This window comes from Kickxella alabastrina (assembly GCF_025024165.1).
Source record: "Kickxella alabastrina strain RSA 675 chromosome Unknown BX661scaffold_17, whole genome shotgun sequence".
Lineage (NCBI taxonomy): Eukaryota > Fungi > Kickxellomycota > Kickxellomycetes > Kickxellales > Kickxellaceae > Kickxella > Kickxella alabastrina.
The window spans coordinates 42,271-68,249 of NW_026251488.1; the positions used below are offsets into that span (position 1 = coordinate 42,271).

Consider the following 25,979-nt stretch of genomic DNA (forward strand, 5'->3'; position numbering starts at 1 on the left):
AACCAATTTGTCCCTGATGCTTCTCTTCGAAAGAAGAAGCGAACTGATTAATAGCTGCAACCATAGTGGTCTATTGCCACTAGTTTCTAAACATCTGCCAGGCCGCTAGCCAATCTATATAGGGGAAGGATGTTGATTTGCAGGATACTTGTAGTCTCATTATTTTCTTTGGTGTAAATAACATTCAAATAATAAAATAATGAGCAAAACAAGCAAAAAAAATTGCGCTCATATAGTGCAGTGCTCTCTCAGTAGCTCCCTGGCCTTAACAACAGCTCCAGACGCAGTATATATTGTCGCCAGATTGTACGCTGCCTCTCTGCGCAAATCACACATGAAATCGGCATCGCCACCATGTCCCGCACCAGCAGCCAGTCGCGACACAGGCAAGGAAAACACCTTTGTATAACACTCCATGGCCAAATCCAGCACACCCAAGAAATGGAACGCCCGCGCATAGTTGTACGCAATCTCCTGCGTTACCATAACATCGCACCCAACGCCGCTGCGCATCCCGCTGTGCTCGGTATACTTGCCCATAGCCTTCATCTCGGTAACATACTGGAGTTCGGCATACCGCTGAATAAAGGCCAAGCCGCGTATCGCCATAGCCTGAGGATCACGCGTATGCCGTTTTGTAGTGTGCACAAGGTAGGCGACGCCCAAGTGCAATGCCACGGAGGCGTCCTGAGGCATCATGGCCAGGGCCAACGTGTACTGCATGATAGATGTCTCGCCCGTGCGCGCCACCAACATCATGTGTGCGGCCGTCGAATGCAGTGCGGAGAAATCACATCGGGTCAGGATCTTGTCTGCCGACCGGATCTTGCTCACTGTGGCAATGACCTGTTGGCTATTATTAGCCATGTCCTCGAGCAGTGGGAGGTTCTCGGCAACCGGCAGGTCAATCATGCTGGATTTCGAATAGTATATCTCGTCCAAGTCGATGAGCTGGCGGCGCACATACTTGTACATATTGGCCGATGTCAGCGTGACCGTGGCGCCGGCCGACCCCACCATTGCATATGCCATGAGCTTGTAGGTGATAGCCTTGTTCGGTTGATTGCCGCACCACCAGCGCACAATTTCGTACGTTCTCTCGTGGATGCCCGCGTGGATGGCAATGGAGAGCATGACCAGACGAAATATGCGCTTCTTGTCCTCTTGCCCAAGAAAAACGTTGGACTGGAATACCAGATCAAACATGTCCAGGGCGTCCTCGGGCTCACCGTCGAGCGCCAGGCACTTGCCGTACATTAAGAACATGTCAAACCACCGCTCGAAGGGCTGCCCGCGGAATGTCGTCGACACGTTGATGTCCGCCCTGTCTTCCGCATCAGCATCTATGTCCTCATTGGTATCCCCCGCTGCCGCCAATAATCCGCCGTTCTTCTTCTGCTGCTGCTTCGACAGCCGTTTTTTCATGCGTGCCAGCCGCCTCTGCAACGCTGTCTGGCCACCAGCTGCACCGCGCGTATCCGCGTCGCCATCCTGCACGCCGTTCTCAATATTAGACATGACGGCATTGCGGTACGTGACAAAGGGCCGGTTACGATCTGCCGGAAAGAACGCCCGCATGTGCCGCCAGTCGTTTAACAGCCGCTGCGCCGTCACACAGTACTCCTTGATCGCCCGGGCATCCCTGCTCTCTTCAATCGGGGGCTTGAGCAGATCAAGCTTTTTGAACGCCACCTCGGCATCGCGCATGGCCATGATGCACCGCTTGTACTCATCTTCGGCATCGCGTCGCCGCCGCATCGTGTTCTCGGAGGGCTTGCGTTGCTCGAGCTGAACCACATTGCTCGGCGTGTCCCAGATCTCTACAGGCAACAGTGGTTGGTTGCCGTGGCCGTGCATGCCGCTGGATATAGACATGGCCGCAATCTGCTGGGCCGACATTGTCGCTGCAGCTGCTGCTGCCGCCGCCTGTGCGGCCTCCTGCTGGATACGCTCCTCCCTCTGGATGTCCTCAACTGCCTGCACCATGCTGTACGCCAGGTCAACGTGCCCCAGCTCCTCGTAGACCTCTCCGAGCCACATCCGCATGTCTATGTCATTGGGATCCGCGTTGACCACGGCCTCGGCAAACTCGCGCGCACTGGCCAAATCGCCGCTCTCCTTGTAGCACTTCGCCATGCGCTCCCACAACGATGGCTGATTTGTTGCCTCGCGGTCCAACAAGTACTGGTACGTACTCAGGGACATCTCCATGTTGCCGACTTCGCCATACGTCTCGGCAATGTCCGTGTACAAATCCTCGTATGCCACAACGTCCAACGAAAACAAAGGATCAATGTGCATTTGCGCAGTCTCGTTATGGCCTAGAATCATCCGGCACTGGCCCAGCTTGACACGGAGTTCAACGGGCAGGGCGTTCTCTGTCGAGAGAGGGATATCAGGACCAATGGCGTACTCGCCGTCCATTTCGTCGTCCAGCTCCTGGTCCTCCCACTGGAGTTCTCTGCCGCGACTCTGTATGAACCTGGCACCACGCTTGATATCGACAATGGCTGCCTCGTACTCGTGCCGCAGGATGCGCAGCTCGGCAACCATATTGAGGTCATTGTAGCTGTAGCCGCCAAGCTCCTCCATGGGCACCGTCTTTGTGGGGTTGCTGCGGAAGTACGCGGCCCACTCTGGATCGTAGTCATCGTCCAACCTGTCCTCGTCGTCAATGACGGTGCCCTCATTGAGCATTCTCATATTGCGCTCGTTGATCCGGTCAGCCTGCGCAACGGCCTCCTCGGCGACTTCAACAGCCTGTTTGTTGTAAAATGCAAATGCATCGGTGAACCACTTGATCGGTGTCTCCAAGTCGTCTCTCTTCTTGGCATAGATCACAGAGGCCATGCGGATGATCTCCATATCGTACGGATCGGCCTTCAGAATCGCGCGATACGCCCGAGCCATGCCCTTGTAGTCCTCTTGCTTCTCCAAAATCTCCAGCATGCGCATCCACGCACTGCGGTCCTTGGGCTCATTTTTAGTCACGTGACTTATACAGTACAGTGCCTGCTTAATGCCCTCGTTGTAAATCGACTTGGCCACGGGGTTACCTAATTTAGCAGTATTTTCGTGCGCAATGGCCGCCGCAATATGCATCGAGTACAGGCGCTCCCACAGCGGGCTGTCAGAGGGATTAAGGTGCGCGGAAACCGTGTACAACTGAAGTGCATCACTGCTCTTCCCTTCCTCCTCGCGAATGAGCGCCATAGTGTTCCAAGCCGGCGCACAGTTGGGGTCCAAGCGAATGACGTCGCAAAAAATATTGAATGCCCGGAACAGATCGCGATCAACGTAACTCTGGTTGGCGCTGCCCAGGAGTCTCTGGACCTCGGGGCTGTATTTGGGCGTCTTTGGCCGCACCTTCTTCCTGGTGTTGCGCTTATTCCGCCCCGTCTTTCCATTGCCCTTTGCCTCAGTCTTATCTCTTTGCATTTTACGCTGGGTTTTCGTCAGCGGCTTGGCAAATCCAGAAGCCTGTCGCACAGACGCTTCGATAGAGTGCATGTGGAACTCTGCATCGTCTGAGGATACTGAAAAGTCGCTGCCCTCGTAGTTGCTGTCCTCGTCATCGTCAATAAACCCCTCGGGTATAAAAATGCTTTCACTGGGACCGCCCAGATCGCCAAAGGCCAAGTCCTCGTTATAGTTGACTTGCCGCGCACCCACGTTGCGCAAACCATGGGTAACATCAGCCCGCTGCGGCATGTTGTTGGTAAGACCCTGCATCAACGGTGTGTCGATGTCGGATGTGTCGCTGTAATCGTCTTCCATAAAGCTGTCCTCGTCCTCGCCCTCGTCATCCGAGTACCCCGCCTCCCCACCAGCTGTGGCAATAGCACGTCCCGAGTGCTTGCGGTGCGATGTCTTGGCACCGCCCAGACGCGGCTGAGAGTTATGCTTGGATGCCCTTTGGCGCTGCATAGAGTCAATGTCAACCATGCTCCCAAGGCCCTCAGCCGCAAGCATCTCAGCTGCAGATCTCACGGCCTCAATAAGCCCGGCATTGCTCAGCATGTTTGCCTCGTTGGCATTCTCGCCGTCGTCGCTGGCGTCGCCGTCGTTCGAGTATGGCATGTCAATGCGATAGAATTCGTCCGACATCTTTAGTGTGCGGATTGGAAATAAACTGGCGTAAATAAAATAGAAAGAGGAATGTTTATTATGATTTTATATATATTTTAAAAAACGAGCATAATATAACAATGGCAAGGCTGATACTAAAATAGCGCAAGTTTCGCAGCTTTATTTACCCACGTGGTGTCAGCAAAGAATGGGAATCTTCATTTTTATCTTTTTTGATGCACAGCTTAGAATAATGCAGGTTGCGGGGCCTGGTTCAATAGAAAAAATCGACAAAACTGTTTAACCAATATGCATATTGCTTTTATATCCTCCATGTCCAAATATTTTGATACTCGACCATTTGCAAATAAATTTATATAATAAATTTATATAAAAGCCAGCTTGGTGTGTACCTTTTTATTTTTCAATTGTATTGTTGTGATTTGGGGAGAGCACTAGTCACTTAGTGTTAAAAGTATGTTTGGGTTTTGTTATAGTTTTTATTATCAAGGGAATCAAAAGTAGAACTAGGGCCGGCCTTGTCATATATATGTATCTCATTGCCTTTGTTGTGCACTTCACCAGGTGTGCATTCCGTTGGCGAGAATTGATTCTTCTGCGAGCAGACCAGTATCTTGGCAAGTCAATGTTGTGGTTTTTGTATATGTGCGCTTGCGTGTATGCATTGAAAATGGGGAGCACATTTGGGTGGCATTATTATGTCCCCTGACTTACTCCCACATGGTCCCATTTGCACCCTATCAATCGGCATGCAGGTGGAGGCTTGTTTCGCAATTATCAACCTTGGCATCCATTTCCATATCCCCGGAATGCGCAACACTATAATCCCACCTTTTCATTCATAATCTTTTGGTATATTAAAACACGATCTTTTAATTCAACATCCACTTACCATCAGCCATATGCCGAAAACTAGCAACTAGTAGCATGTACCCTCAACCATACCCTGTTTGCTCTCTTGCCAGCGAGAGTGGGCCGAATGACGCATTATGTACATCCTGTGGATCGTCTGAGTATCATGCATATTTTTGCTAAATATCGTGATAAACCATGCTATTATATTGTTATTCAGAGTCACCTTTGCTGAGAACCCCTTAGGGGGGTCGCAACCCAGGCCAGTGACCCAGGCTGAGACCCGTATGCGCGCACAGATGCATCGGACAGATGCAGAACGTCACCCGACGTCCTGATCCAATCACATTTATTGTAAAGGTACATAGTGCTCATGATTGAACCTGTTTTTGCCAGAGAATTATATTAACAGAAATTGATGTAATTTCGAGGTATATTAAAATAGCATTTGTTTTGCTATTAACCCCTTTTAGATGTTTGTATACATGTGTACGGCATAGGAAATCCCATGTACATTATCATAATTTAGTTCCGATAAATACTAAGGTGTTTCCACTGTGAAGATGAAAACACAGTTTTCTAATAAATATGTCATCACCCTATTAGCAGTATTTTTTGTGACTGCTCTGTTTTATTATTGGTTTGTCTTTTTGGCCACATTCACAACAATATAAAGAAGAAAAGATGAAAAGCGTGACAGCTGCAAAAGAGATTTATTTATTTTCAGTTGACCATGAGCAATGGGAAGTAGCTGTTATTTTGTTTCACGATAAACCAATTCAACATTCCAACCCGCTTCACTCTATTATATTTTGCACACTCTCATCCCATTCCATTCAATGCCATATTATCCATTAATTTTGAACCAGTAAATGCTGCAGTTTGCCTGTTGATATTCGGCATAAGCGGCATTTTATTTTTTCCAACCTTTTAATTACTCTCCAAATTCTCAATTTTAATAACATAGCCGGGTCATTTTATTTCAACCACCAGCTTGCTATAACCCCATGCGCTCTGCGATGCAACCCAATTCCCATGAACTACGAATATTTGTTATGCTTTACATGCTGCATGAACCGCGAATATATATATTCATATGGCTCCGCTCGCCCAGCCATTATGTTTCTGCTTGATTGGTTGTGCATTGTTTTTTTTACCAAATGCGCAACGTACATTATAAATGAATATATGGCCAGCACTAGGCCTACGCGTAAAGCAGAAGCACACGTACTTTTTAATGAAAATATTTACAACGTATATTTGTCAGGCAATGACAATGTGTCGGGCCATACTCCAATTATTATTATTACTTTGTTATCCTGGACTAAATAATTAAAAAAAATTATCAAGCAGCAAAAAAAAGTAAAAAAATTACCCCGTGATTGAAAGCAAGGCATATTATATATTGGGCGTTGTTTGCAAGAAAAACATTTTAATGGGGCTCTCCATTTCATAGCTGCCAGACAGATTCAGGAAATGTTACGCTTTTCACCTTTTTTTGTTATTTTTTAAATTCAATAGTCGGTATAGTAGCTTAACTCACCCAGCTCATACATCACTTTACACACTTTGCTTTTTTTTGAGCAAACAGCACAAAGCCATTTATCTCGCCTTTTCACTGTTTTCAAAGTGTTTTTTTTACTCGCTTAGTTTACATAGAATATTCCTACCTCGTATCATCTATATTGCTTTATTATTCTTATTCTTCATTTCCCCACTTTTTAAGTATGTCATTTTGTTTGAAAGACGTCGCGCTCAAGGTAAACTCAACCTTGTGCCTGCCTGCCGCTACTCCTGCTACTTCAAATTATGCCGCTTCAACCACTTTGACTACTCTGCCCGCCACACCAACTGTCCCTTGCAGAAACAATGTGATTTGTCGTGTGTATCACGCCACTTTTACATTTAAGTACGAGACAGACAACAGCAACAACAAAATTTTCTCTCGGACAATCTACAAGTTGCACTATGCCCTTGCTAAAGAGCGCGCCGTTTGCTATGTGGCTGAGATCACCCTGCGCAAGGCCGAAAGAGAGTTTTCCGAGTCTCGCTGCGAGACCGCTAAAATTTTGCTGTGATGCCTCGGCCAGGCTCGCAGAATCAGGGGTTTTTGTGCCCAGGAGGAGGCTGCAAGAATTGCAACTGAGTCTGCCTGTGCCAGTATGGGCGTTGCAATGGCAAATCTGGAGTTAGCTCTAAGCGCCGCCGATGCCGCACAGACTGATTCGTTGGCCACTCATGCCGAGGTCAAGCGTAAGGCCGAGGCTGCTTGCAGCGAGGTGATTGAGGTTTGTTATAAGCTTGCAAATACGAGCTGCGCCGCAATCCAGCTTGCTGTCAAGAACACAACTGGCCGGCAGCGGATGGCCAACATCAACGGACAGCTGGACGCCGCCAAGCAGCAAAACAGGCTGCTTCAAGAGCAGGTGCAAGTGCTGCAGCGCGGCGCCAACAATCATGTGCATAATTTCAATGAGATCCACGACAAGCTTCCGTACCTAAGAAAGGTAGTTGCAAACTACAGCACGGCCGCAGCTGGTGGCCAAAACGTTTGGATTTACTGTAGTGCCACACTTTGTGCTGCCACTGCAAGCGAGCTGGCCAGGCGCTGAATCAAAACGGCACGCGACCTTGAATTAGTTCTCATTATTTTCCATTTCTCACTCTCTATTCTAGAAAATTGAATAAAGAAATAAAATGAAAATGAAAATAAAAAGCAGCTGAAAAAAATTCAATAGGGAATTGCAGCAATGAGAAATCAGAGCGTTGCCTTGTTTAATATTGGCATTGCTCATTTTATTTGCGCTATTAAACGGCATTTGTAGTATTTACAAAAAAAGAGGGGAAGCCCAAGATGGAATTGTTTTATACACTAAGGTGACTCTGAATGACAATATAATAACACGGTTTATCACGATATCTGACAAAAAGATCCATGATGTTCAGACGATCCACAGGGTGTACAGAATGCGTCATTCAGCGCGCTCTCGCTGGCAAGAAAGTAAACAGGGTATGGTTGAGGGTACATGCTACTAGTTGCTAGTTTTCGGCAGATGGCTGATGGTAAGTGGATGTTGAATTAAAAGATCGTGTTTTAATATACCAAAATATTGTGAATGAAAAGGTGGAATTATAGTAATATAAAACAAGATACATATCCTGACAAGCTGGCTTTTATATGGATTTTATAAATTTAAAATTTGTGCAAATGGTCAGGTATCAAGATATTTGAACAATGATGATATAGACAATGTGCAATAGCAACTACAAGCGGAGTAGTTGGATCAAAATAAATATTGCGCTGCTATTAGAAACAACACGTCGAGTTTGTCTTATTGGCAATTGATATTACAAGCCTAAATTTAAAGCAAAGAAATAATTAGATGTACTGGATGCAGCCTGTATTTGCCTGTAAACACAGCTTTCTTGTTTATAAAGCGAGAAAATTATTTTTTGCAGGAAACACCTGGATACTATTTTAATGTCGACCCAGTAAAACTTAGTTTGGTTTATTTGGAGTACAACAAATTATTTTTATACAAAGCGCAAAACCACCATGTATTTATATTGCTCGCTCTAATTATTTCCCGAGACTTAGATTATATTTAAATGGTACAATTTGGAGAAAAGAGGCCTCGGCGTGGATATTTTATTTTTGCTTAAAGGTGCACTTGTAGTCGCATAGCAAGACTATTGAAGTTATGTTAACAAATTTTGTTTGTATCCAGTCTGGGTCAACCTCTGCGCCTATCTCTGTCTCTGTCTCTGTGTCTGTGTCTCTGCTTCTGTGTATATTTGTGTAGATAACATGTCTTTCCGGTAATCACAATTTTGTGTGTGCGCGGTTTTCTATTGATAAAGTCACAAAATATGGCCACTGATGGCAAACGCTGTGCATCAGATTGTATTTGTCTAGAAATAATCTTGCTTGAATACTCCATAACTCGAGCAGTTTAAAGGTATGATTGGATGCTTAATTATTTGGTATATTAGTAGATTATAAAAATTGGGTTTTTTTACTTGCGTTAGATTAGACAGTTTTTTTAAGCTGTTAAAAAATTGAGGCGGCTTTTTGTATGTGCGTATTTTGCAAATATATAGTTTAAGGTCGGATATTGGCCCGGAAAACCCTAATATATACGGTTACAAAAAAGTGCGTGTTCGGCAACAATGCTTGTGCTATTTACTTGTAAAAATCATTGGACTATCCTGGATTTATTTGTCAGCAGTATCACCTCTATTAGTAATTTTTAATACCCCTATTAGGTTTAGGACTCATGCATTTGTCAGCACGAGTCCTAAAAAGGGCAATTATTTTGATTTGTCATCCGTAGGGTTGCTGATCAGCAACTATAAATGTTATCACTGCCATATACAGAAAATCAAGCAATCCAGCCCCCAACCTTAAGCATACAAGTACATAATTTTAAAATAATTACCACTAGTATCTCTGCTTTTAATGTTATTTTTTATTTTTATTTTTTATTTGGAATATTTTGTAGGCTACAAAACACGAGTAGTCACAAAGAGATAACCACTAAATCTGTATATACCTATATCAAAATAATTCATGCTGCGCTTGAACGGATGACAAATATAATTTTTATAGATGTTTATGTTCAGAATGTTTGTACATTTTGGTATAAATATGCCGCAAAGGAGGCAATAGCACAATTTAAAATGACTATATATTCTAAATATTCGCATTTGAACCCCACTATTCCCTCATACTCACAATTACTTTAAATCTTAATCGATATTATAATATTTATATTCTACTATTTTATGATGGCCGCTCAACATGACAACAATGAAAAGCGCGAGAGACCCACTCCCATCCTCAGCTGGAGCAACCTCAACTATGATGTCAAGACCAAGCAGCAGGGAGTGCGGCGAATCCTGCACAACCTCAGCGGCAATATTTATTCCGGCGAACTGGTTGCCATCATGGGCTCGTCCGGAGCAGGCAAAACCACACTCCTCAACGTCCTCGCAGGCCGCGTCCAAGAAGGAAGCCTTTATGGCAACATCCAGTTCAATGGCACCAAGCGCAATCCACACACTTTTAAGCGGCTCTTGGCTTTTGTTGAGCAAGATGATCTCATGTTCCCGCAGCTAACCGTTGAAGAAACGCTAAAAACTTCAGCAGACTTGCGGTTGTCCAACGAAAAGTACACCAAGGAGGAAAAACGCGACCGTGTGGACATGGTTATGCGCCAGCTGCGACTTACCCACGTCAAGGACACTGCCATTGGCGGATATGGAACCCGTGGCGTTTCGGGCGGCGAGCGCAAGCGCGTGAGCATCGGCTCAGAGCTGGTCACGGATCCGTCCATTTTGGTTCTGGATGAGCCGTCATCAGGACTGGACTCGTCGTCAGCCGAGATGGTGGTTAGTCTGACCAAGGAGATGTCTAGGGAGCGCAACCTCTGCACGCTGATGACCATCCATCAGCCCAGTGCTGAGATGGTGGCCAAGTTTGACAAGCTCATTCTTTTGGCGCAGGGCAAGCTGGTGTACATGGGACCAGCTTCTCAGGCGCTACCCTACTTTGAGAGCCTCGGGTTCCCGTCGACTAACTCCAACCCGGCTAATTTTTTTATTGATTTGACCACCGTTGACTTTTCGTCGGACGAGGCCATGCACAAGAGTGAGCAGCACATTCAATTTTTGGCAGATTCGTTTGCCGATTTCCGCGCTAATGGGAGCCAGCTTGTGGTCCATTCATCAAACGATTCGTCTGTTTCGGCAGCTACTGCGGATGACACTCCTGGACTTTCCGCCGACTTCAGCAAAAGCTACATCAGCAACGACATTACGCAGGAGGAGGCCAATTTGGTTCTGTACGAGCCCACGCCAACAAACAGCTGGGCCAGCGAGTTCTGGACACTTCTTAACCGTGACTGGATTCTTTTGAAGCGCCACAGATCGCTGGTACTTGGACTCTTAATCCAGTGCTTGTGCATAATTATCTTTATTGGCTTTGTCTTCTTCCAGCTAAAAACTGACCAGGCATCCATCCAGAACCGCATCGGCGCTTTGTTTATGTTCTCAATTATTTGCTCGTACCCGCTGGTTTTCCCAGTCACGACAATGATTATGTCTGGTCGCAGTGTTCTGTTGCGCGAGCGCTCCGCTGGAACCTATCGTATGACAAGCTACTTCTTTGCCAAGTCGTTGAGCTTTTTCCCATTGGCATTCATTCCGTATACAATTTCGTATATTGGCGTCTACTTTATTGCGCACTTTCAGTATGACGCGGCCAAGTTCTTTATTGGTCTGGCCAACACGTACGCACTGCTGTTTACCTCCCTGGCCTTTGCATTTGGTGTTTCCATGATTGTAAAAAGCATGGAGGTTGCTTTCATTATTTCGCCTGTCGTGATGTCCAACCTCATGCTGTTTGCCGGCAACATGGCTAACTCTAAAGCCGTTACCCCCGTGCTGAGATGGATCAAGTACGTGTGCATGTATTACTACTCATACTCGGCATTTGTGCAGAACGAATTTAACGGCTTGGTGTTCACATGCGACTCCAATGACACTGCTTGCTATGGAACTGGCGAAGAGGTTGTCAAGGCATATGGACTGGGTGAACAGGCTATTTGGCTGTGCATTGTGATCAACTTGGTAATTGGTGTGGGTACATTTGCAATTGCATATGTCTTGACGCGCTGGCTCGCCAAGCCCAGGTACTTGTGGATTTGAACATCTTTTCTTCATGTTTTTTACTTTATATTTTATGAAATATATTATTAGGTTACTTATTATTTGAACATACTAGAAACAGAAAGTGTGGACTGATTGAAAAAACTTTGCCGGCAATACCCATTTTCAATCATATGCAAAGAGTATTTTTACGACCACCTTGTGCCAAAGAATCCTGTTTGTCTGCGGTTAAGAGGGATAATATTGCCGGCAACATCAGTTTGAGGTGCGGCGGCAGGCGCCGGGTTGGCAACAGGAGCAGCAATAGCAACAGCAGCAAGGAAGGTGAAGACGAGGGCGGAGACTGAGAACTTCATTGTGGTTAGAATAAAAAGTGCTGGATATTTTGAGTGTTGTGTTGAATAGTTTAGTTGGTCTTGGTTAGAATAAAAGCTGTGTATGTGTGTATGGCTGTATGTGAATGATGTTTTTAATATTGAGATGTGCGAAATATTGCTCCTTTTATAACTTGTCTTGATACCGACGAAAACCTTTCAAGGTGTTTTTAAGACGTGAAACTTTTGTGGTTTCAAAATTAAAAAGTTTATTAATATTATATTGTGATTTTTTGGTTTGCATAATGGCTGTATACAAATTATTATCTCACGCAGCAGCTAAAGGAAGTATCATTATGCCTTGAAAATTGAAAATTGAAAATTATGCAATCTTCAATCTGCATTTTGCATTTTGCATTCTGTATTGTATATTGTTTAATGTTAAACATGCGCACAATTGTACAATGAAGACGTACATGTGATTTACCAAGTTTAGGCTTGTTGATAAAAGGTACTATTTTCCAAAGAAGTTTGGGATTTTATTGTCTGGCAGATTTATATATCATCCATGTTATTTTCACAATTGAGAACCAGTTTCAAAAATAAGATATAGTGAACAGCTCACGCTCAACTTACAATGGCTGTTTGTGTAATAAGAAATAATTAAGATGTTCGGTATAGACTGTTCTTTTTCATCTCATGGGAACATGGGAACATGGTAACATGATAAACAGGTTGACATGTCTGCAGCTTGTTTGTATAAAAACAAGAATAAAAAGACAAATTGTTCGCAATCTTGATCACGCAACGCTGATAATCAAGATCATCGAATTCAATCTTTAGCCTTGCTGCTACACAAAACAAAAGCATCAGGTATATTTTCGTCACTGTGCGGGTTTTGTTTTTTATTTACATTAGAATTCAAATTCAAATTCAAATTCAAATTCCTAGGCTTATTTTAATTTCAAACTATCATTTATTTTAAGATGGACGCGCTCGATATGAGGAATGTACCGCTGGTCAACATACTCAACGACACTCTGACAGAATACAACGACAGCCTGCGCACATTACTGGGCTTGCTTGACACAGAGGGCAACCGCAACACAAATGCAGAAGCCACGCGTAGTCGCGTCGAAACAGCCAATCGGCTAGTAAAATTGGACAACTTGCTACAACAAATATACAGCGAACTCGTCCAACACCAGCGGCGACAGGAGGCGATCCGCAATACGCAGGTTCTGTCAATAGAGAGTGGCAAGGCCAAGCTTGAGTTTATCAACAGTATGCTGGACGCCAAAGCGCAGCTAGAAGAGGTTATAACGGATGGGGAGAAAAAGCTGGCATTGGCAAAAGTTGCCAAGAAGGCTAGTCCGCCAGTGTCGGAGATTATTGAGTATGCGAAGAAGCTGAGCAAGTTCACTATGGCGCCGCCTAATTATGATCCTAATAGCGGAGGCATTCCGCCTGAGCCCCCGTATCCTGTGCTGGTTGCTATGCGGGCAGGTGTTTTGAGCAGGTATAGGATGAACAAGGCAGCTCGGGTTGATAACGCGGATGACAACGATGTGGATGACGGCGACTTTGCCAATGGCATGGACGACGACATGTTCGACGACGTAGATGACGACGACCTGCTGCTCGGCCTCGATTTGAATCCCGACCTGGAGTAACGAAAAAGAAAAATTCCATTCTAAACGGTCTATTGTCAATTAAATTAAAATAACATCATTTTATTGTGGTGCGAGCTAACTAGTACGGGAGTTTTATTCCGCGCTTCTCGATAATATGTGCCAATTCGCAAAACTTTTCCGTTGACACGTCCTGAGGGCGCAGCGTCGGGTCGATCTCGCACTCCTCCAGCAAAGCAATCCGCTCCGGGTCCCAATCCTTAAATATCCTAGCCAGCATCTTCCGCCTCTTCATAAACGAAAACCGCACAACATGCTCCAAGCTACCCAAAGATGACTTCAGCAAAGGCTTTTCCAATGGGCGCAGCTGAACCACCGTGGCATCAACCTTGGGCCGAGGCACAAAGCCAGATGCCGGGACATTGTAGATCTTGAAGGCGTCGCAGACAGACTGCGCCACAACGGATAATCTGCCCCGGGCCGAGTCCGAGGCACCGGCAGTTATGCGATCACCAACTTCCTTCTGGAACATCAGTGACATGGACACATTGGGGGAGTTGAAAATGCCTTGCTTCAGCGATAGCATGTGCAGCCATTGGATCAGCAATGGCGTTGCCACGCCGAAGGGCAGATTTCCCACCAGGTGCACGAACTCAAAGGTCTTTATCTCCCCATCAATGTTCGACCCGAGGTTTAGTCCGCTTTGGATGATATCCGCGTGGTTGACCGTGAGCATATCCCCTAGGAGTGCCTGGAATCGGCCGTCGGAGGCCTCTCGTAGTTGCTCCAGAGTGGGGATAAACCGCGGGTCTTTTTCCACCGCAACTACGTTTTGCGCGCCACTGTCGAGAATCGAACGCGTCAGCAGTCCTGGCCCCGGCCCTACTTCCACGCAGAGTGCGTTTTGTAGCTCGAGTCCTGATAGCGATATTATCTTGTCTGTGATGTTTTTGTCCATAATGAAGTTTTGACTGAGCTGTTGCTTGGCCTTCAAGTTGTATATCTTGATGAGCTCCCGGATCGACGGGAGCTTTGGCAGTTTTGATACTGACATTCTTTTTAGTTGTTTTTGGTAAAAAAAAAATTTATACCGCAAAAGAGGCTGTTACTGAGTTTTTTTATATCTTTTTCACCATACAAAAAAAAAGCTTTGGAATTAGCGAATAAATGTTTATACCCTTGGTGGATCACGACGCCTTAGAGGGCGCTGCCATGTGATGAATGGCCCACGATTATGTCTGCCACATTGAATTTTAGCCACATCCAGAACATAATGAAGACGTGAAATACGCATATGTGGCGAAGAATTTATGTTGTCACACCAAGAGAGATATCCTCGAATGGTTTTATTTTTTTCTTCAAGCCAGCTGAAAAAAAATGAAGAAAATATATGGTGAAAATATGTATAAAAAATAAACGTAAACATAAACATAAATAGAAAATCAATTTTTCTTTTACTCAAGCACAAAGCGCTCGTGCACATCCGTGTACTCGTCATTGTCATTATTCACAGCAGCAGTATCAGCGTCTCCGGAATTCAGCATAGCCTTATTAGCCTTGAGTTGAGCCTTGCGCGCATTATAATCAGCAATAGCCTCCTTAAGCCCTGTGCCAAAGTTGCGGTAGCAGTGAATGGACACATACACAGTGACCAAGGTAAGCGCTAGCGTGACAACAATGAAAAAGGTCAAGTACTTCCTGCTATCCAAATACGGGTCATTATCCTTGTCAATACCAACGTTCATGCGGACGATCCTGTAGATAAAGTAGGCGGGCGACAGGCCGAGGCAAACAATAACCACAACCATCACCCGTTTCTGCTCCACCTTGAGCGCCCAAAACGACAAAACCAAAAATACAATGCTGCCCGGGATGACCACGCCAATTTGAATCCAAGTCTCTGGATCGCTGACGCGCAGAACCAAGGTGGCCAACTGCACCGAGTACGAAATGAAAAAGAATATATCCAACTTCAACAGCGTCAGTAGGATCTGATGCCACTTGTATGCGCGTCGCAGCGCCAAATTCGCACCCAGCTTCTTGTACGTTTTCCAGCCAAACAGCTGGTACAGCTCCCACGTCAGCATGGCAAACGCCACCGAGCACAGCGAGTAAACCACCATCGTGGTGATTTGCAACACCCGCATATCATTGTCCTTTTGGAAAATCCCCGCCGATGAGCTCGGGTGGATATAAAACGTCGTGTACTGGATGAACGAGTATATCAGGCACATGACGTTGAATAGTGTCGCGGCAATGATCTGGATTGTGTTTTTGTGCGCAACTGCCTCCCAGCATAGCATCAGAAGGAAGAGCTGCGCGACTATGAAGATAACGTCGTAGACAATGAATGACTCTTGCGTGATGGACATTTTGGTGCTGCCGCTGAGTACCCCGAACCCCCACTGGCTCTCGACGCCGTTTTTGTATATGTTCACTGTGCGCTTAATAACGTAGCCTTGGATGCACACGATTGCAAAGACCTCGAGGAGCGCGACCAGAATGAATAGCCGCGCCCATATCGACGTCGGAATGCCCATGCGCTTTAGTGTCAACCGGACGGCCATTTTAGTCATGTGTATATGGTGTATAGGCAGCAGCAGCGGAATGGGAATTAAAATGCGTGTGGAATTGGGACAGAGAATAGACACTGGTCTGGCTGAGTGAAAAGGCGTGTGTGTGCTGTGTGTGCTGTGTGCTATGTGGTGTGTGCGCTGTGGCGAGGGTTTCTGGTATCGTGAGAATAGCTGGTATAATGTGTGTTTATATGTTACAGTACGTGAATAAAATAAGTACAAGCAAAAAAAGTGAATTTTGAAGAAAAATAGTCGGGCCTAATTGACAGAGTGAACAAAGAAAAACTGGAAGGACAATGTCAGTCGTAAATAAGGACACTGATTTTTTGTGTCCTGTTGTTTGGCTCGAAAAGAAGCAGGAAGAAAAATAAACGACTGGAAGGCCATACTCTGCGCTAAAATAGCTTTTTTTTTGTTATTGCTAAAACCTGTTTTTATTTTCTATTTCTGCGTTGATTTTTTTGATTTTTTGGCTGACGTGTTCCTATGGCTGTATGCTTTAACAGCACTAGAAAACAAAAAACTAATGAAAAAAACTTGAGCGACCTGAAGGGTTTCTGGTGATGCTTGGAACTGGGACTGGGTCGGGGGTGGGTTTTTTGCGCTGATGGGCTGTGTGGACCATGGGCGGACCATTAACAGCAAAAGCACAGATGAAATAAAGCAGGCGCAGCCAGCGAATCGCAAAATAAGTAAGAAAAAAGTGGGCCCTTTAAATGGAAGGATTTCATGCTCCGGCATCCACGCCCACGCATGTTCTAAATAAAAAATAGCTTGGCAACGCGAAGCGTAGCACAAATGCGGCCAAGAGCAAAAAAAACTACAGAGCATACAAAGCGAGATGAAACTGAGCGAGGGCCTGCACACACAGTAACAAAAGTGCGAGTATGAAAAAAGTATGGACTATAAGCAAGTGACTAGAATTTGATGCGCTGGAGAAAAAACTGACCGCACTTCGCCCAGAGAAAATAGATCCATAGATCTACTTGCTCTCCTTTGACCAAGCCCTGTCCTATGTTAAACAACTGACGGCTATAACTGCCACGATATGTGGATAAATCGATCCGTGCGCTGTCTGCAGGGAATGAGTAGTCGCAGCAGAGGGTGCCTTATTGCCTTTGCACCCGGCTGCTGGTGCTGGTGCTGCTGCTGTTGCTGCTGAGTCTCTGCCAAATCATTGCACTTAATTTCCCATCTCTGGCGAAAGGTGTTAACGCACTACCTTCTAACGAAGTGTAAAGGCAAGTGCGTACACACACTGTAACAAATCCCCAACCTGCGAGGGGTAGTAATCTTCGAGATTGCAAGTTTATCCTGCTCTATTTTAACTTTTGTTTTGTTTTATTCGTTTTGGATTTTATTGATTTCTCCGCTCTTCTCGGTCTGTGTGTGTGTGGTTTGTGTCTGCTTTTTTTAAACTATTTTTACCCTCTCTTTTTTATTTAGTCATCAACTCCATTCACATTAGACGCACTTTTTTTCCAACCCTCTTCTCGCTTCATCCGAATTGGCTAATTCGAATATCAAGTTTAATTTCCAGCAGTCTTGCCCAGCCCAAAAAAATCATGAGCGAGTACGGCGGGGGCGCAGAATCAGCGCCCAACAGCAGCAGCACAACCAGCAACAACAACAATAGCGGGGCCAGCAGCCGGCCGTACACGCCCAGCATGGGGGCAGCAAGCAACCTTGTAGCGGAAGAGAGCCGCGTAACAGCGTCGCCGGCACTCTCCGTGCGATCCGCACACTCCGCTCAGTCGCTACACTCAGACGTGCCAACGATCAACACGGGGATGGCCAACATGGGCGTCAGCAGCAGCGCGGTTTTGGGCGACGACGACGAGGTGTTCGTGCGGTCGGCAGCCGACTACCCTCGCGCCACAGTGGAGAAGGCAGCCGTGGCGCGGCTCAAGCTTGAGGCGTTCTACAAGGACCTGATGGGGCAGTGCATCGAGCGCAACCAGCGGCGCAAGGAGCTGGAGCAGCGGCTGGTGGCTGAAAGCGGGTCGTCGGAGGAGCGCAAGCAGCGACAGATGCAGGGCCTGGGCGCCAAGGAGAGCGGGTTCATGCGGCTGCGGCGCACCAAGCTCAGCGTCACGGACTTCCAGACGGTCAAGGTCATCGGGCGCGGGGCATTCGGCGAAGTGCGGCTGGTGCAGAAGCGCGACACTGGCAAGATCTTCGCCATGAAAATCCTGCGCAAAAGCGAGATGATCAAGAAGGACCAGCTGGCGCACGTCCGCGCCGAGCGCGATGTACTGGCGGAATCCGACTCAATGTGGGTGGTGCAGCTGTACTTTTCGTTCCAGGACGCGCGCAACCTGTACCTGATCATGGAGTTTCTGCCTGGTGGAGATCTGATGACGATGCTGATCAAGTACGATATTTTCCCCGAGGACGTCACGCGGTTCTACATGGCCGAGTGCGTGCTGGCACTGGAGGACGTGCACCGGCTTGGGTTCATCCACCGCGATATCAAGCCGGACAACATTTTGATTGACAAGGACGGCCACATTAAGCTGTCGGACTTTGGGCTGTCGACCGGGTTCCACCGCCAGCACGACTCGTCGTACTACCAGAAGCTGCTCGAGAGCATCCACAAGGAGCACCCGGCCGAGGGCAGCGGCGCCGCGGCAGACCCCCCTGCAGCAGCGGCGGCAGCGGCGGCGGCGGCGGCAGCTTCTGGCGGGCGACAGGCGGTCGAGACGCTGCGGCGCGAGATCCAGCTAACGCTGTCGAGCAAAGAAAAGCTGGCAACGTGGAAGCGCAACCGGCGGCAGCTGGCGTACTCGACGGTGGGCACTCCAGACTACATTGCGCCCGAGATCTTCCTGCAGCAGGGCTACGGCAAAGCATGCGACTGGTGGTCGCTGGGCGCCATCATGTTTGAGTGCCTTGTCGGATACCCGCCGTTCTGCAGCGACAACTCGCACGACACCTACCGTAAGATCATGCACTGGCGCGAGGCCCTGGTGTTCCCAGATGACGTGCGGCTGTCGCCAGAATCAATCCACCTGATCCGCTCGCTGCTCTGCGACCAGCAGAACCGGCTGGGCCGCAACGGCGCCTGGGAGCTGAAGCAGCATCCGTTCTTTAGCGGCGTCGACTGGTCGTCGCTGCGCACGCGCACGCGGCCACCGTGGATCCCGCCGCTGTCATCGATCACTGACACGTCGCACTTCCCCACCGACGAGATCGACCAGAACACGTCGCCGTTCGACGCGCCCGCGGCGGCCGTGGCCGAGTCCGAGCCGCAGAAGGACCTGGCCTTTGTCGGATACACGTACAAGCGCTTTGACATGCTGACCCGCAAGAACGCGTTTTAGGGATTGTGTTTTTTCTTCTATTTAATAACATTGAACTCGAGAGGGGCAAGGTTGTCTTGTTCGGACAGATGAAAAGGCGGCGGAGGTGCGCCGGCCTATACGAGCGGGTCTAGCGCTGTGATACTGTCGCTAGCATCGTATTGCTTGGCCAGCTGCCAGTATGACTCGCATCCGGCGCCGGCCAGCCAGTTCCTTGCCTGCGACTCGGCCGGGCAGACGCGCAGGCGGAAGGACCTGAACCGCCGCCGCTCGACCTCGCCCTGCCAAATCAAATGGCACGCGTTGTCTGCGCCCCCTGCATCCGGCGCAGGGGCGGCATGCGCAGGGGTGGCATGTGCAGGGGCACTGTCCAGCCGGGGCTGCATGTCGGTCCAGTCAATGCGCCTGAGCATCAACTTCTTGTACGCGCGGACGAGCTTCTCCGGGCCCTCAACCACAACCAGGCCCATGCGCGGGCACGCCAGCGCAACGCCCGTCAGGTGCATTTCCTTGGCATTCACCTGCACCTTATAGCGGTGCTGCGGGTGGGCCAGGTTGCTGACGCGGAATACCGCGGCCACCACGCCCTTGGCCTCCTCGGCCTGCAGCTTGGCGCGGGCTTTCTCAGCGCGCTGCTCCTTGGTAAGCATGCTGGCTTGGTTCTCTGCCTCGTGCTTTTCTATGCGCGAGCGCATCTGCTTGCGCACCTCGGCCTCGAGCCGCGTCGGGTCCGGCACCGACTGGTTGGCCATGATGCGCATAAAGTTGGACATGCGCAGCTTGGGCGGGTCCGGCGGCAACAGCCCAAGCATCACCTTGTCGCGGTGCTCCCGCTGCTGCTCCATGCGCCGCTGCCGCCGGATCTTCTTGCGCTCCTTCTGCGTCAGAATCAGCTTGCTCGGCGCAGCCTCCCCATTGGTGATCCCCGCCGGCGGATCAATCATCACTGGGTGCTGCACGTAAATGGTCACCGGCGAATCTGCGCCTGTGAGCTTGCGCTCTGCCGCATATGTGTTGCCGCCGAGAAAGGGCGCATCCCACCATTCGATGGGAGGCGGAGTCTGTGGCCGGATAGCCGTGGCATCGAGGAACTCCGTCTCCAACTGCGCCTTTTCTGCCCTTGCGGCAATCTCTGCCTTGAGCTGGTCCACGCGGGCCTCCGCGCGTAGCCGCTCGGCCTGCGCAATGAACCGCCCGGGCTGCACAAAGCTGAACTGCCGCCCGGCACGCCGCTGCTGCGGCTCAATCTTCAGGTGGCTGCCGAGGTGCGCATCAAGGTAGGGGTTCTGTAAGGGGTCTGTGAAGGATGCTGGAACTTCACGCTCGATCTTGAGCCGTTTTATCTTGGGCGCTTCGTCTTTGCGCTGGTTGGCTTTGATCGAGGAGATCCGCGGCATTGTTGGTCGCATGTTGCCAGGCTTGGCTATGTTGCCGAGCAGCATTGGGTGCAGCTCCGTCGACTGCCCCTGGCCTGCTGCTCCTGCTGGGCGTGCAATGGCTGGGCGAGGAGTGGGTGCGTTGCCGGTGCTGCTGGCTCCGGCTCCGGTTCTGGCTACGGCCCCAGTCCCGACTCTTTGCGCATTGAGCTGCGCTTCGACGCGCGCGCGCGTTGCTGCAATTGTGTCCTGTATAGACACTGTGTTGAGGGTTCCTGTGGATGGCGGCCGCGCCGCAAGAATGCCGAGTCTTGGCGTGGGCATCGAGGGACGTGGGTGTGACGGCCGTACTCCCACTACTGCTGCCCCTCCTCCTCCTCCTGATGGGATGTTCATCCCAGCTATGCGCGACATCACCTCCGCTCGCTTTTTTGCAATGAGCGCATTGATCTATATATAATAATAAAAGGGTGTAGAAAAACGATGGAGCAATGCCCCTTATTTTTTGTTTGCAATTAGAATTTACCTGCAAATAAACAGACAAATACTTCTCATTTTCAAAATAAAGCATACCTCTTCTTGGGTCGGCGGCGCCATTATCGACTATTTTTCTTTTTTCTGCTAGTGTGTGCGAGAATAAAATAGAGTGAAAAGTATTTCTTTTTTAAAATTCCCACCTCGCTCCACCCAAATTTTTAAATAGTTATACCCAACTGATTCAATTTTCTTGCTTATGACTTTGTCACATGATTTGAACGCGTTTGGATTAAAAAACGCGCTTTTTCCACTACTCTAATTCCAGTTTTTTGGGAACGCGTATATCCAAATTCTCACCCCTTTTTATATTTTGCACTCTTTAATTGCATTTTTACCTATATTTATTCTTTTTGTTGTGTTTCAATGATAACTTTATTTCCCTTTTGCGTCTTCTCTCCGTGTATATTTTTGTATCAATTCTGTCCTTACTTTTGTCTATAATTTTAAAAACAAAACTTCATTTTATATTGGACGTGTCGTACAGCTCGTTATTCACTCCTCTTTTTTTCTTGGAACCTGAATTTTCCATGTACGCATCATACACACACAGTATTATTCTGACAACAACAATAACAGAATGTATCTACATGCGCAATAGTGTTGGGAAACTATACGAATAACACGGACATGCCATGTAACTAAGAATGGAACCATGTTCCTTTGTTGAGCCTGTGAGCAAGGAGAGAAGGAGAGAAGATCACACAGCGTTTTGAGAAGAAAAATTATCCTTGCGAATTTCAATAGAGAAGGCTGTTTGTCTCCTCTTCTCACTTTTTTTCTCTTCCTTGCAATTGAAAAGAAGAAAAGAAAAAACTTTTTTCTTCCTGTTTGATTTTCATTTTTTTATTTTATTTTATTTTGTTGCTCAACACACCTTTTTTCTTACTCCAAACCTTTTATTTCGTGTAGAACCCACTCCTCCCCTCTCGACGGTCGCTTACACTTTATATTTCTTTCTTTTTGTTCGCTTACTCTCACCGCGCGCTGAATTCAAAGTCAAACAACAATGGTAAACACAAATTCCTATAGTCAAAATTCACAACACACACCATTCCTTTTTCTCCAACAACCTAAAATACACACACACCCTCTTTCTCTCTCTCTCTCGCTTCTCTTGTGTTTTTCCAAAAACTGTAAATAAAAATAATAGCCCACCTCTGGTGACTTTCTCGCTTCGGACGAAGAGATTGACATCGAGATGTTTGACTCCGATGTTGAGCTCAGCAAGACCACAAGCGCATCTCACAAACATTTGACGCCAGCGAGCATAATCAAAGACAGTGACAGCGACAGCGATTTCATGGACTCCTCCTCCAACAGCAAGCCCAAACGCGGATCCACAATAGTTGCCAAGCGCGGCGGTGGTCGCGGGCGAGGCAGGGGACGAGGCGCAGCCAGTGGAGCCACCAGATCAGCTAGAAGGGACGTCGATGTAGAGATCCTTGACGAAGAGGCATTTGATGCACCACCTCCCGCTGTTGCCAAGCCCCGCCGCGGACGGCCGCGCAAGACGCCCGTTGACACGGATGACTTCGAAAAGCCAAAAGCCACGCGCGGACGCAAGAAGGTCGTACCGGCCGTCACCCTGATAAGCGACGGCGCTGAGGAGGACTTTGACAGCGACAACGACGATGACGATGATGGCGAATTCGGAAAACCCAAAGCAAAGGCAAAACCCAAAAAAACACCGGTCAAGGGCAAGGCGCGACAAATGACGCTGGACGAAATCGAGATACCACAGAAGGATCCCGTGTTTGATCCCAGTCGGGTTGCGGAGCTGGCCGCGCGGTACCCGGACTTATATTGGAAAGAGTTGGTGACGGCTGCGGAATCACCCTCGGACTGCCACGTTATAGACGACTCTACGCGTATTGATTTCATCGACGACGAGCACCCGCTGGAGCTCTTGGCCAGCAATATGAGCGACCAAATGGCGCTCACGGGAATGGCGCTGTCCCCGGACGGCACCATGCTGGCGACATTCGGCAGCTCCGGACACGTTCACATCTGGGACACGGACTCCTTCGAGTGTCTGACCACCCTGCGCGATCTAAGCGAGCCCAACATTGATGAGTTCTTTGTCGGCCAGTTTACGCCCAACTCCGAGTACCTTGTTGTGGGCGGCAAGCTCAAGGATCGCAAGAGGTGGTCGGAGGCTGACGAGGATAACCACATTCTGCCGTGTCCGTTGAAGGTATTCAACGTGCTCACCGGCCAGGTTGTCGCGCGGTTAGAAGGCCACTCGGAGGAGATTCTGTGCGCGAAGAGCGTTGTTTACAAGGGCGAAAACTACTTTGTGACCACCAGCCAGGACGGGTACATCAGGCGCTGGCATATGGACTCGGACTGGGTGGTTCTGCTGGACTCGCAGGAGGTCGAGGATGGCATCACGTGCATGGCATTCACAGTCTCCTTTGTGCCCAATACTGGCAACCGCTTCTTCCTTGCCTCTACGGATGACCATGTGACACTGATGGACCTGGAGAACTGCAAGATCGTACAGCGCTTCGACCCGATTTACTCCTCATACTGCGACTGCGGAAAGTTTATCGAGCTTGTCGAAGAACCCGTGTACCAGCCCAGAAAGCCCGTGGCGATTGATGATGGAGACGACATTGGTGTTAGCTCTGCTGCTTCTGTTCCAACCACCACCACAATTCCGGAAGCCTTCGGGGCCTACGCGTATTTTGTGACCCGCGGCGTGGAACTGCTCGACGCTGAGGACAACACGGTGTCGTCGCGGCCCAACACCTGCACACTGCACCGCCTGGTGTACCCAACCGAGCCCGACGGCAAATTTGAACTGCAGGAGATCCGGCGCTACCACCACGACGAATACCTATCGAACTCGTGGCTAATTCGAGTAGCTTCCAACGGCCGATACATCCTGGCACCGACCCTCAACGGCCAAGTATTCGTGTTTAGCCTGGCCACTGGCCAAGTAACAGGTATCCTGCGCGACCACGATACCATCGAAGTGCGTGATTGCAAGTTCCATCCGACAAAGAACCTCATGTTTACGTGTAGTGATGATGGTACTGTCAAGGTGTATCGCAGCACAAGGTGTGCAAAGAGCTCCTTGGATTCGACAGTGTCGGTGGAGGATGTTGAGATGTGCGTAGATGCCATGAGAGATGATGGGCTTGCTACTCCCCAGACTACGGCTGTGTCGCCTGTGGCGTGTCTGAAAGAGGCTGTGGAGTCTATGGCTGTGAGCGACAACAACAGCGCGTTTGAAGACACCGACGGCGTTGCTGGCAAAATCGAAAATTACGAAACTGGCTAAAGTATCGAGTAAACAATAAAATATATAAAATAAAATAAACCTTGTTTTTGCTACATGTCGGATCACATATCCTCGAGGCTCTGCACCAAGTCGAACTCCAACTCATCAAACTCGTCGGCGGTACCTGCAGACACGCGGCTGTCCGAATACCTATACCGGTGGTCTGTTGAATCACCCATCAGCGGCGTCGAAGCAATGGAGTCATCGAACATCATAATATCCTCTGCTCCATTTGACCTAGCCGTACGCGGACTGCCAATCTCCTCAAACTCATCAAAATCTTCGTCCAAAACAGACCCACCACTCACCAGCTGCTGCTGCTCCCCATTCGCAGCCGACCCCATGTTCTCCATTGACCCGACCTCCTCAAACTCCAAATCATCAAAAGCATCGTCGCTGTGGACATCATCCGGCAGTGACTCGACATCCATGTCTCTGCTGCCGCCATCGTCGCCGCCCTTGTTGCTGCTGTTCCCGACGAATTGCAGATTATCAACTTCTTCAAAGTCGTCATCATCACTGGCTACGTCTTCAAACAGGGATTCGTCCAGGTTTTCCTCTAGCTGCATGTTGAGCTCGTCCTCGAGACTTTCCCATTTCTGCGACTGCTGCTGCTGCTGCTGGGATCCCCGACGACTATGTCTTGTTGGAATAGTCGGCGCAGTGGAATCACCTATATCGCTGGCGTCATCCAGCATACCCTCGAGCTCCTTCGCCAGCTCATCTTCCGAAGTCTCATCTGCCTCAGACCTGTCCACATCACCAACGGCAGAAACCTCCCTCCTACCCCTCTCCCCATCCCTCGTCGGATCATGCCGTTTAGTGGGTAGTGCCAGAAGCCCCGTCGCAGTACCCGCGGAACTCGCCACCCCATTGGCCACCCCTGACCTCACAACAATGTTCGACGCCACGCGCTCAATAACAAACATCTTATTCTTAGCATCGTAAATCAAAACGCAATCCACCTCCTCGTCATTATCATCAGTACCACCATTGAGCTCACCCCGAGACACCTGTTCAAAGTCACCTTCGTACGTGCACGTAGACTTTTGGTCGCGCGAGTCTGCCTCCAGAATCACCTGCCTTTTGTCCCCTGGTTCGCTTTGGCGGTTGGTTGGCCCGGAGAACCGTGCGCGTAGACCTTCATTGCTTTCTAATGTCTCGCGGCTGAGCTTTGTGGTTGTCCGGGGTAGTTGTCGCGATATCAGGTGAAACTCGTCCGCTGATGAATTGCTGGTTGTAGATTGGTCTGTTGAATCTCCAGTCGCTGCGGAATGGTTTCCAAAGGAATGGCCGGGCTGAATTTGGTATGTTGTTAGTTGTTCGAGATTAATAGACATTTTTTTA

The 25,979-nt window shown here is 48.5% G+C and overlaps 10 protein-coding genes across 10 annotated transcripts; 5 read left to right on the forward strand and 5 right to left on the reverse strand.

Moving 5' to 3' along the window:
• Nucleotides 1–45: 45 nt before the first annotated feature.
• Nucleotides 46–4,281, reverse strand: BX661DRAFT_184936 (uncharacterized protein). Its single transcript, XM_051536632.1, has one exon. The coding sequence runs from the start codon at nt 4,105–4,107 to the stop codon at nt 229–231; it is 3,879 nt and encodes a 1,292-aa protein (XP_051390292.1). The 5' UTR covers nt 4,108–4,281; the 3' UTR covers nt 46–228.
• A 2,387-nt stretch (nt 4,282–6,668) lies between these two features.
• Nucleotides 6,669–7,553, forward strand: BX661DRAFT_199438 (uncharacterized protein; the record flags this gene model as incomplete). The annotated part of the gene is made up of 4 exons (XM_051538328.1): nt 6,669–6,701; nt 6,903–6,985; nt 7,040–7,229; nt 7,272–7,553. The coding sequence occupies 4 exons, from the start codon at nt 6,669–6,671 to the stop codon at nt 7,551–7,553; spliced, it is 588 nt and encodes a 195-aa protein (XP_051390293.1).
• A 2,039-nt stretch (nt 7,554–9,592) lies between these two features.
• On the forward strand, nt 9,593–12,090 carry BX661DRAFT_225529 (P-loop containing nucleoside triphosphate hydrolase protein). The gene is made up of 2 exons (XM_051538943.1): nt 9,593–11,633; nt 11,876–12,090. The coding sequence occupies exons 1-2, from the start codon at nt 9,727–9,729 to the stop codon at nt 11,955–11,957; spliced, it is 1,989 nt and encodes a 662-aa protein (XP_051390294.1). The 5' UTR covers nt 9,593–9,726; the 3' UTR covers nt 11,958–12,090.
• An 820-nt stretch (nt 12,091–12,910) lies between these two features.
• Nucleotides 12,911–13,597, forward strand: BX661DRAFT_199440 (uncharacterized protein; the record flags this gene model as incomplete). Its single annotated transcript, XM_051538329.1, has 1 exon — nt 12,911–13,597. The coding sequence occupies one exon, from the start codon at nt 12,911–12,913 to the stop codon at nt 13,595–13,597; it is 687 nt and encodes a 228-aa protein (XP_051390295.1).
• Nucleotides 13,598–13,676: 79 nt separating this feature from the next.
• Nucleotides 13,677–14,609, reverse strand: BX661DRAFT_172112 (mitochondrial transcription factor B-like protein; the record flags this gene model as incomplete). Its single annotated transcript, XM_051533754.1, has 1 exon — nt 13,677–14,609. The coding sequence occupies one exon, from the start codon at nt 14,607–14,609 to the stop codon at nt 13,677–13,679; it is 933 nt and encodes a 310-aa protein (XP_051390296.1).
• Nucleotides 14,610–15,009: 400 nt separating this feature from the next.
• Nucleotides 15,010–16,122, reverse strand: BX661DRAFT_172113 (uncharacterized protein; the record flags this gene model as incomplete). The annotated part of the gene is made up of 1 exon (XM_051533755.1): nt 15,010–16,122. The coding sequence occupies one exon, from the start codon at nt 16,120–16,122 to the stop codon at nt 15,010–15,012; it is 1,113 nt and encodes a 370-aa protein (XP_051390297.1).
• Nucleotides 16,123–17,930: 1,808 nt separating this feature from the next.
• BX661DRAFT_194222 (AGC/NDR/NDR protein kinase) lies at nt 17,931–19,454 on the forward strand (the record flags this gene model as incomplete). The annotated part of the gene is made up of 2 exons (XM_051537864.1): nt 17,931–18,797; nt 18,849–19,454. The coding sequence occupies 2 exons, from the start codon at nt 17,931–17,933 to the stop codon at nt 19,452–19,454; spliced, it is 1,473 nt and encodes a 490-aa protein (XP_051390298.1).
• A 47-nt stretch (nt 19,455–19,501) lies between these two features.
• BX661DRAFT_41288 (pre-mRNA processing factor 3-domain-containing protein) lies at nt 19,502–21,490 on the reverse strand. The gene is made up of 2 exons (XM_051539149.1): nt 21,383–21,490; nt 19,502–21,259 (listed from the first exon to the last, which is right to left on the reverse strand). The coding sequence occupies exons 1-2, from the start codon at nt 21,404–21,406 to the stop codon at nt 19,550–19,552; spliced, it is 1,734 nt and encodes a 577-aa protein (XP_051390299.1). The 5' UTR covers nt 21,407–21,490; the 3' UTR covers nt 19,502–19,549.
• Nucleotides 21,491–22,173: 683 nt separating this feature from the next.
• Nucleotides 22,174–24,664, forward strand: BX661DRAFT_184946 (WD40-repeat-containing domain protein). Its single transcript, XM_051536633.1, has one exon. The coding sequence runs from the start codon at nt 22,545–22,547 to the stop codon at nt 24,630–24,632; it is 2,088 nt and encodes a 695-aa protein (XP_051390300.1). The 5' UTR covers nt 22,174–22,544; the 3' UTR covers nt 24,633–24,664.
• On the reverse strand, nt 24,665–25,972 carry BX661DRAFT_206409 (uncharacterized protein; the record flags this gene model as incomplete). The annotated part of the gene is made up of 3 exons (XM_051538626.1): nt 24,665–24,869; nt 24,941–25,382; nt 25,521–25,972. 3 exons carry the CDS (start codon nt 25,970–25,972, stop codon nt 24,834–24,836), a joined length of 930 nt encoding a protein of 309 aa, XP_051390301.1. The 3' UTR covers nt 24,665–24,833.
• Nucleotides 25,973–25,979: the final 7 nt, after the last annotated feature.

Coding starts and splice junctions, on each gene's coding strand:
- BX661DRAFT_184936 (XM_051536632.1), bottom strand. CDS start 4,107: ATGTCGGACGAATTCTATCGCATTGACATGCCATACTCGAACGACGGC.
- BX661DRAFT_225529 (XM_051538943.1), top strand. CDS start 9,727: ATGATGGCCGCTCAACATGACAACAATGAAAAGCGCGAGAGACCCACT. Junction 11,634..11,875: donor CGCTGGCTCGCCAAGCCCAG/GTACTTGTGGAT, acceptor CATCAGTTTGAG/GTGCGGCGGCAGGCGCCGGG.
- BX661DRAFT_41288 (XM_051539149.1), bottom strand. CDS start 21,406: ATGGCGCCGCCGACCCAAGAAGAG. Junction 21,260..21,382: donor CGCCGCCGACCCAAGAAGAG/GTATGCTTTATT, acceptor TATTATATATAG/ATCAATGCGCTCATTGCAAA.
- BX661DRAFT_184946 (XM_051536633.1), top strand. CDS start 22,545: ATGTTTGACTCCGATGTTGAGCTCAGCAAGACCACAAGCGCATCTCAC.